The sequence below is a fragment of the Solanum tuberosum genome, unplaced genomic scaffold (assembly GCF_000226075.1).
Source record: "Solanum tuberosum cultivar DM 1-3 516 R44 unplaced genomic scaffold, SolTub_3.0 scf00118, whole genome shotgun sequence".
Taxonomy (NCBI): Eukaryota; Viridiplantae; Streptophyta; class Magnoliopsida; order Solanales; family Solanaceae; genus Solanum; species Solanum tuberosum.
Genome location: NW_006239043.1, coordinates 1,305,896 through 1,314,813, shown reverse-complemented (window position 1 = coordinate 1,314,813; position 8,918 = coordinate 1,305,896). Strand labels below are relative to the sequence as shown.

General features: G+C 32.5%; 1 protein-coding gene across 12 annotated transcripts; it reads right to left on the bottom strand.

Annotated features, from left to right (window-relative positions):
* Positions 1 to 1,284: 1,284 nt before the first annotated feature.
* On the bottom strand, positions 1,285 to 8,460 carry LOC102591908 (beta-1,3-galactosyltransferase 7-like). Of its 12 annotated transcripts, none has more exons than XR_001473793.1 (5): positions 7,486 to 7,851; positions 7,039 to 7,250; positions 6,890 to 6,953; positions 5,128 to 5,303; positions 1,285 to 1,467 (listed from the first exon to the last, which is right to left on the bottom strand). XR_001473793.1 is itself a non-coding variant. In XM_015309944.1 (4 exons), the coding sequence occupies exons 1-4, from the start codon at positions 7,548 to 7,550 to the stop codon at positions 5,288 to 5,290; spliced, it is 369 nt and encodes a 122-aa protein (XP_015165430.1). In that variant the 5' UTR covers positions 7,551 to 7,851; the 3' UTR covers positions 5,078 to 5,287. The 12 variants fall into 12 exon arrangements, 6 of the variants coding, with proteins under 6 accessions (XP_015165430.1, XP_015165429.1, XP_015165427.1 ...); XR_001473795.1 differs by lacking the exon at positions 1,285 to 1,467 and adding an exon at positions 7,912 to 8,460 and having other exon boundaries at positions 5,078 to 5,303; positions 7,466 to 7,532; XR_001473794.1 differs by lacking the exon at positions 1,285 to 1,467 and adding an exon at positions 7,912 to 8,460 and having other exon boundaries at positions 5,078 to 5,303; positions 7,039 to 7,260; positions 7,486 to 7,532.
* Positions 8,461 to 8,918: the final 458 nt, after the last annotated feature.

Sequence of the window (8,918 nt, the reverse complement as noted above, 5' to 3'; positions counted from 1 at the left end):
TAAAAAGCGTATTAGTTTGGTGAATTGGTTTTTAAAATAGCTTATTTTGGTCAATGCTTCGTGATATATGCATGTGGATCTCTGTAACAATAACGTCGCAAGTTAGAACTACAAGTATCTACACTGGAAATAAGGAAAAGAAAGATATATATATATATATATATATATATATATATAGACAGACTTAGAAGAAGCAATGTAGTCAAAGACTCGAACACCATCTGTATAATTGATATGTATCGCTGGAAGGACATGAGGGACGCTGTAAATTTCGTTGCCAGTAGGTTTATTGTTACAAAGGATCATTCCGATAGCACCAGCTAGAGCTGCATGATGATCTTTACTCCAGTCAGTATACTCCTATTGAAATCGGAAGAGGCAGCTAAGCAAGCATTTCGACAATAAGAAAGTTATTTATGAATGTCTCGTTCAACTGTTCAAGAGGCAGCTATTCTAAAAACAAAAAGTTTTCCAAGTGGTTTTTGCTCTTTTTATATGTGCCGAACAAAATTGTAAATTGTATAATTAAGTTGACTGCTAAATTCTTAGCTAGGAAGTATCCAATCTTATCTCTTCTTTTTTTCCTAGCAATCTTGCTTGATTTGACACAACGACTGACTGACTGAATGATTGAGAATTTTTCATTGAAGTTGATCCATTCTTGCATGAACTATGAAAATTTCTCAATTAAATGTAAGTTGATCATCTATTCTGGTCACTTAATTTTTTCTCATGCATGCACTATGATCCGTCCATCTATCTTCCTTCTCTGATCTCTAAATAACTGCAAAGAACAAATAACTCAAGTACTGATCATACACATTATAACTCAAGTACTGATCATACACATTTAACCCATCAGAAGAAAAGAAATAAATAAATAAAAGAATTATTAACATCATCTTATATATTATATTCACCAAATCAAAAAATTATTCACTAATTCCATAATTAATTGTTCGCAATCCTCTTTGAAAACAATATCTTCATCAAAAAGTGAAGGTGAACGACATGATGCTCAGTGTGATACACAAAATTGAAATACCTGAATTGAATTTCAATTTTATTGTGCTTTTGATTAAGGGGAAAAATGAAGAAAATAACTTTGGCCCTTATTCTTCAGCCACGTGTTTATTCTACAGCTACATGTGACACGTATATTCTAGCTCAGCTTACCAGCAAAACACCCTTACCTTTTAATTTAAAGACAACAGTCATGTTGAAACTGGCTCTTTTATGTATACTAGATTGGTAAATTATTTTTCTAGCTGAGCCCAAACAGTTACTGTACAATTGTTCGTCAATAACATGATATTGAAAAAATATGAAAGTTTTATCAATCAAACATTCTAAAATCTTTGTAGCACTGCAAAAACTTTCACCCACAATGAATCATAATGGACAAACATGAGTTCTTTCGCGCACATCTTTTCACTATTCCCTTGAGAACTGTAATTGCTTCTATTACTGCAAGTTGTAAACAATATGAAACTTAATGTTTCCAACCAAAAATACACTAAAGAAAAAGAATCATCTATTACTTTGCACAATAATTATTATGTAGTCAAACACTCACAAAATTGTGGAGTACAATAGGAAAAAAAATTAAATTTTAAAAAAAGCAATATTGGTAGTATAAGTATGTACATTTCTAAAATTGTCATGTCACTATATGAAGTTCAATAAACCATACATTTTTTTACATATAAAACAAGGATAAAAGGAGTATGGATGAAATTTTTTGGACTTACTTCTTCTTGCCCCATCTCAGAGAGAGTTTAAAAAATTGACTACTTCTTGTAAGAGAAGATGTTTTTTCAACAAAAGAATGTTTTAGTAAACCTTGTTTTAATTTGTTGCAAACTTATCTGAGCAATTAGTCTTAAAAGGACTTCACCCAAGTGCAATCCAATGGCTACTATTCATGTGCATTTCACTTCTCTTTTTCATGAAAAACAATCCTTCCTTTCTAATGCTTTCTTTTTACCATTCTTATACTCATAAGTTTACTTGATTGACATGCCAAAAAAGAAAGATCTCATAGCAACAATACATATTATCAATGGAGATATGGTAGCATTTACTTACTTCAAATAGATGTATGATTCTAAAATCAGCATGTCCTTCTCAAGTCTGACTTTCTCTTTTTCATTGAGAGGAGGGTGAGCAACTTTAAACCTACTAATACATAATATTTCAACTTATCCTTTAGCTGGTTTTGTAATAAGCTCTCAAACAAGTGTAACGATTATGCCCTTCTTGCTCTGTAAAAATTGGCAGAAAAAGAGAGTGCAAAAACATCTTAGTACATAAAAAATGATTATTATTTTATCAAGAGTACATAAAAATAACTAATGCAATCCAGTTTGTTGGGTAATCCAACAACTTTCATCAGTTTAGATGGTTCTACTCTTTTTGTTCTGAACCTAAAGTGATGTTATAACTTGAACTTCTATTTTTGAACTTAGTACAAACTTCTTCAGGATTAAATTCAATAACATGATCTGAATACAATAAAGTGCACCAAAAGAAGAGATGGAAACTTTTGGTGACTGAGCTTATCTCTCAAACATAAATGTAATATCACTCAATTTAGAGATACCTCGAAAATTACGAAGTTGTAAACTGCCTCTAGAACAGGTGAGAAAATGTGCAACATACTGTGTCTGAATCTCTCATGGCTTATCTATGACTTAGTATCGTGAAAGATACAGTTTGCACAAGTGAATCAATCTCCCACATTTATATCCAAATGCACCATTTAGCTCTAGAAAAAACCTTTCCTATTCTGATACAAAGTAAACTTTCATGCTGCTATTTAAAATTTCAATTAAAAGAAACAAAAAAAAGAAGACAAAAGAAAACACTTATGCTACACTTGTTCTTATCATGTTGGGCATCAAGTTAAAACCATACTCCTGGGCCCGTGATATATCTACCCAAGATTGAAAAGTATAGAAACCATCAAACATGAAACTCATAAGGGATGTTGTTACTTTGCCTTTCACATTTGCAATATCAGCACAAATGCAATAACATAGTAATTCACGTCTAACTAAATTGATTGCTCTAAGCAACTGAGAGGTACTGCTCATGGCAAGATATTCACTCGTCTTGACATTCTAAAGACAGAAGTAAATCGAAGCATTGAATGTCATTGATTCAAATCTACAACCTTAAGAAAAGCTAATATCCTTTCATTTGATCATTTTGAAGCTACAATAGGAAAATTAACATGGATCATCATAACTTATGCGACAAATGGCATTCCCACTCCCAAAAGTCACGTCGAGTTGCTGCTCTTTCCGATTTAGTTAGAATACCAACTTTATATACCTTTAGTATTTAGTTCTTAGAAATGCAGAAAGAGTGGGATAAAAACACACATTCGTTTATGAAGGCAAATATTGTTTTATAGAAGATTCAAAGTTCTTGCAAGTTCCTTTAAGCAGCAAAATGAACTTCTTACAGCTTCATTGAAGAGTTGCATGCTGCACATTACCAGATAGAAAAGGAAAAAGGTGCCAGACTGGTAGATTACAGATGAATGATTCTGTAATCACTCACTTGCAGTTCTCTATATCTTGTCTTAAATCTTTCCAGTCCATCTTTAGTAGTGAATTACTAACTCTTAACAAAGCTTCTAAATGATAATTTCCTTCGTATATCTCTTGAAAAGCTAATCATACATTCAACTTCTAAGTGAAGCAGAGGATATTTAAAACAAAGAACAGGAAGCATATTATCACTCTTTTGGCAAGAAACAATATGAGACTCCAGTAGAAACTCATTGATGAATGAGCATCTAGTTTGGCATGAAGAAGATATGGAGCAATGCAGATCATACCTGTGGCCTATCATGAAACGCACAACGATCCCCTTTTCTCGCTCTAATCTATGTAGCTTTGCACCTATGCAAAGAAACAGAATGTTGTCAAAGGAGGAAGAAAATGAAAATGGAAGAAGTATATACATCAATAATGTTATAATTAACACCTTGAGGCATCCAAGTCTTTCTAATAGAATCGCGCCTTTTTCTACTACTGAAGGTCGTGTTTATCCCAATAACCATAAATGTCTTCTTTCTGGGCCTACGTCCTCCAGAATCTGTGCTCAAGGAAGGAACCTCTTCAGTTATCCGTGGAATTAGAGGATCCTTAGTTGAAGGCAGCTCACTTTGAATCTTAGAAATTGAATCATCCAGCGATCTGTTCAATGCTCCGATAAATAGAAGGACCATCAAGAACAGAACTAAGTAAAACATCATAAGTTTTGAACAACACTTCTTCTCTACTTCTCTTTTTAGCATAAGTTTGTAAAAACAAGGTGAAGCTCACAAAAATAATAATTTATAAACATATTTTTTATGTGGTGTAACATATATTGTCATGTTAAGTACAAAAAATAAAGTGTAAGGTAATCACATTAAAACTCTGAAACACACTGGATAGGTACTTGGGCTTTGTTAAACTTTCCCATCATCTCCTCCTTCTGCTCATAAAACATCATCCATATTTAGAAAACTGCAATAATAACTATAACAATGACAAAAAAAAAAGTTCTATTCTTTGTTTGTTGGGGGGTGGGGGGTTGGAAACAAAATTAATTTTACCGTCTTATCAACATCATGTATTAGCACAATTAAATAATGTATTAGCACCATTCATTCCAGAATCTCATAAAAAATAGTATACAGTAACAAAAATGTCCACTTTCACTTATGCTTAGCTTTTACCACTTAAAGAAGATTATTTTTTGCCGTTTACATCTTCAGCTTCACATTTATTTCTTTTTTCACACCTCAATTTTCGTGATTTCTTAATTTGGTTTCATAGTTTTACATGTGTTCGGTCAAGAGGTCATTTTACTTGCACAAAGTTTCCAAGGTAATTGACATTTTCTTTTTCGTCCAGAGTTGTTGATAGTGAAGCTTCACCCAAGTGCAATCCAATGGCTACTATTCATGTGCATTTCACTTCTCTTTTTCATTAAAAACAATCCTTCCTTTCTAATGCTTTCTTTTTACCATTCTTATACTCATAAGTTTACTTGATTGACATGCCAAAAAAGAAAGATCTCATAGCAACAATACATATTATCAATGGAGATATGGTAGCATTTACTTACTTCAAATAGATGTATGATTCTAAAATCAGCATGTCCTTCTCAAGTCTGACTTTCTCTTTTTCATTGAGAGGAGGGTGAGCAACTTTAAACCTACTAATACATAATATTTCAACTTATCCTTTAGCTGGTTTTGTAATAAGCTCTCAAAAAAGTGTAACGATTATGCCCTTCTTGCTCTATAAAAATTGGCAGAAAAAGAGACTGCAAAAACATCTTAGTACATAAAAAATGATTATTATTTTATCAAGAGTACATAAAAATAACTAATGCAATCCAGTTTGTTGGGTAATCCAACAACTTTCATCAGTTTAGATGGTTCTACTCTTTTTGTTCTGAACCTAAAGTGATGTTATAACTTGAACTTCTATTTTTGAACTTAGTACAAACTTCTTCAGGATTAAATTCAATAACATGATCTGAATACAATAAAGTGCACCAAAAGAAGAGATGGAAACTTTTGGTGACTGAGCTTATCTCTCAAACATAAATGTAATATCACTCAATTTAGAGATACCTCGAAAATTACGAAGTTGTAAACTGCCTCTAGAACAGGTGAGAAAATGTGCAACATACTGTGTCTGAATCTCTCATGGCTTATCTATGACTTAGTATCGTGAAAGATACAGTTTGCACAAGTGAATCAATCTCCCACATTTATATCCAAATGCACCATTTAGCTCTAGAAAAAACCTTTCCTATTCTGATACAAAGTAAACTTTCATGCTGCTATTTAAAATTTCAATTAAAAGAAACAAAAAAAAGAAGACAAAAGAAAACACTTATGCTACACTTGTTCTTATCATGTTGGGCATCAAGTTAAAACCATACTCCTGGGCCCGTGATATATCTACCCAAGATTGAAAAGTATAGAAACCATCAAACATGAAACTCATAAGGGATGTTGTTACTTTGCCTTTCACATTTGCAATATCAGCACAAATGCAATAACATAGTAATTCACGTCTAACTAAATTGATTGCTCTAAGCAACTGAGAGGTACTGCTCATGGCAAGATATTCACTCGTCTTGACATTCTAAAGACAGAAGTAAATCGAAGCATTGAATGTCATTGATTCAAATCTACAACCTTAAGAAAAGCTAATATCCTTTCATTTGATCATTTTGAAGCTACAATAGGAAAATTAACATGGATCATCATAACTTATGCGACAAATGGCATTCCCACTCCCAAAAGTCACGTTGAGTTGCTGCTCTTTCCGATTTAGTTAGAATACCAACTTTATATACCTTTAGTATTTAGTTCTTAGAAATGCAGAAAGAGCGGGATAAAAACACACATTCGTTTATGAAGGCAAATATTATTTTATAGAAGATTCAAAGTTCTTGCAAGTTCCTTTAAGCAGCAAAATGAACTTCTTACAGCTTCATTGAAGAGTTGCATGCTGCACATTACCAGATAGAAAAGGAAAAAGGTGCCAGACTGGTAGATTACAGATGAATGATTCTGTAATCACTCACTTGCAGTTCTCTATATCTTGTCTTAAATCTTTCCAGTCCATCTTTAGTAGTGAATTACTAACTCTTAACAAAGCTTCTAAATGATAATTTCCTTCGTATATCTCTTGAAAAGCTAATCATACATTCAACTTCTAAGTGAAGCAGAGGATATTTAAAACAAAGAACAGGAAGCATATTATCACTCTTTTGGCAAGAAACAATATGAGACTCCAGTAGAAACTCATTGATGAATGAGCATCTATATGTTTGGCATGAAGAAGATATAGAACAATGCAGATCATACATGTAGCCTATCATGAAATGCACAGCGATCCCCTTTTCTTGCTCTAATCTATGTAGCTTTGCACCTATGCAAAGAAACAGAATGTTGTCAAAGGAGGAAGAAAATGAAAATGGAAGAAGTATATACATCAATAATGTTATAATTAACACCTTGAGGCATCCAAGTCTTTCTAATAGAGTCGCGCCTTTTTCTACTACTGAAGGTCGTGTTTATCCCAATAACCATAAATGTCTTCTTTCTGGGCCTACGTCCTCCAGAATCTGTGCTCAAGGAAGGAACCTCTTCAGTTATCCGTGGAATTAGAGGATCCTTAGTTGAAGGCAGCTCACTTTGAATCCTAGAAATTGAATCATCTAGCGATCTGTTCAATGCTCCGATAAATAGAAGGACCATCAAGAACAGAACTAAGTAAAACATCATAAGTTTTGAACAACACTTCTTCTCTACTTCTCTTTTAGCATAAGTTTGTAAAAACAAGGTGAAGCTCACCAAAAATATAATTTATAAACATATTTTTTATGTGGTGTAACATATATGGTCATGTTAAGTACAAAAAATAAAGTGTAAGGTAATCACATTAAAACTCTAAAACTCACTGGTTAGCTACTTGGGCTTTGTTAAACTTTCCCATCATCTCCTCCTTCTGCTCATAAAACATCATCCATATTTAGAAAACTGCAATAATAACTATAACAATGACAAAAGAGAAGTTCTATTCTTTGTTTGTTGGGGGGTGGGGGGTTGGAAACAAAATTAATTCTACCGTCTTATCAACATCATGTATTAGCACAATTAAATAATGTATTAGCACCATTCATTCCAGAATCTCATAAAAAATAGTATACAGTAACAAAAATGTCCACTTTCACTTATGCTTAGCTTTTACCACTTAAAGAAGATTATTTTTTGCCGTTTACATCTTCAGCTTCACATTTATTTCTTTTTTCACACCTCAATTTTCGTGATTTTCTTAATTTTGGTTTCTATAGTTTTACATGTGTTCGGTGAAGAGGTAATTTTACCTGCACAGAGTTTCCAAGGTAATTGACAATTTTCTTTTTCGTCCAGAGTTGTTGATAGTGAAGTAAGAAAAGTCTTATTAACCTATTGGTAGGGAACCCTGTCTATTCACTGTCAACAAAAAACATAAAGATCATCTAGAGTATCACGAAAATACCTCTATCTTTGCACATTGTTGTTTGGCATAGACATATATTTACTGTTTGATTTAGGTAGATTAAGTATGTGAAAGAAATTAACAGAAAAGCAAGATGTTATGTCATTATAACCAAAATATACACTTATTTGAATTGATAAAGAAGACAAATATCTTAGTATTTAGTAACCTGCAAATCAATAGTCGAAAGAATATATTCTTTTCTGTCTTGACATCAAAGTATAAACACGCCACAACTAACAATTGAAGTTTTTCAATTTTACTTCCCAACAAATCCCAAGATAGCATAGTAGAGGCAATCATCATTTTTTAAAGTTCAAAACTCAATAGAAAAAAGTGCTAAATGAAAGACGAATTGCACGTTACATCGACTTGTAAGAAATTCATAGAAAGATCTAATTCTGAGTACGGCTGCAACAATATTTAAAGCTTTTGGAACTTGCTGCTGAAATTTGTTTTATATCACCTCTCAGACAACACTGGTTCAAGAATAATAGTTGGTAAGCTCAATAACGATGAAGTAACTGAAATTAGAGAAAAAGAGTGCAAGAATAAGACTTTGTACCCGCAAGATTTTGTTTTTTATTTTCAGAACTTATAACAATTTGCAAAATAGAGGTTCACAATTATTGATTAAAAATTTGTTAATGTGTAAGCTCTTACTAATGGTAATCTATACATTCAAGTTTAAATACTCAAAATTTCTTCATATTGATTGTTACAGAAAGTATCAGCTGCCAATTATGTATGATAAAAACTACTCATTTGATAAATTCTTAAAGCTTAGTATCTAATTGCAGCATATCTAAAGTGTCATAAGCCAATAATGTTGAGCTAGTCAGTGTGTATTGA

What these genes read in the sequence shown, in the direction of transcription:
- LOC102591908 (XM_015309939.1), bottom strand. Translation starts at nt 7,550, where the DNA reads ATGATGTTTTATGAGCAGAAGGAGGAGATGATGGGAAAGTTTAACAAA. An exon ending in AAAGCCCAAGTAGCTAACCA is followed by an intron (nt 7,263 to 7,485) that starts GTGAGTTTTAGA and finishes TCTATTTATCGG; the next exon opens with AGCATTGAACAGATCGCTAG. An exon ending in AAAGACTTGGATGCCTCAAG is followed by an intron (nt 6,954 to 7,038) that starts GTGTTAATTATA and finishes TTCTTTGCATAG; the next exon opens with GTGCAAAGCTACATAGATTA.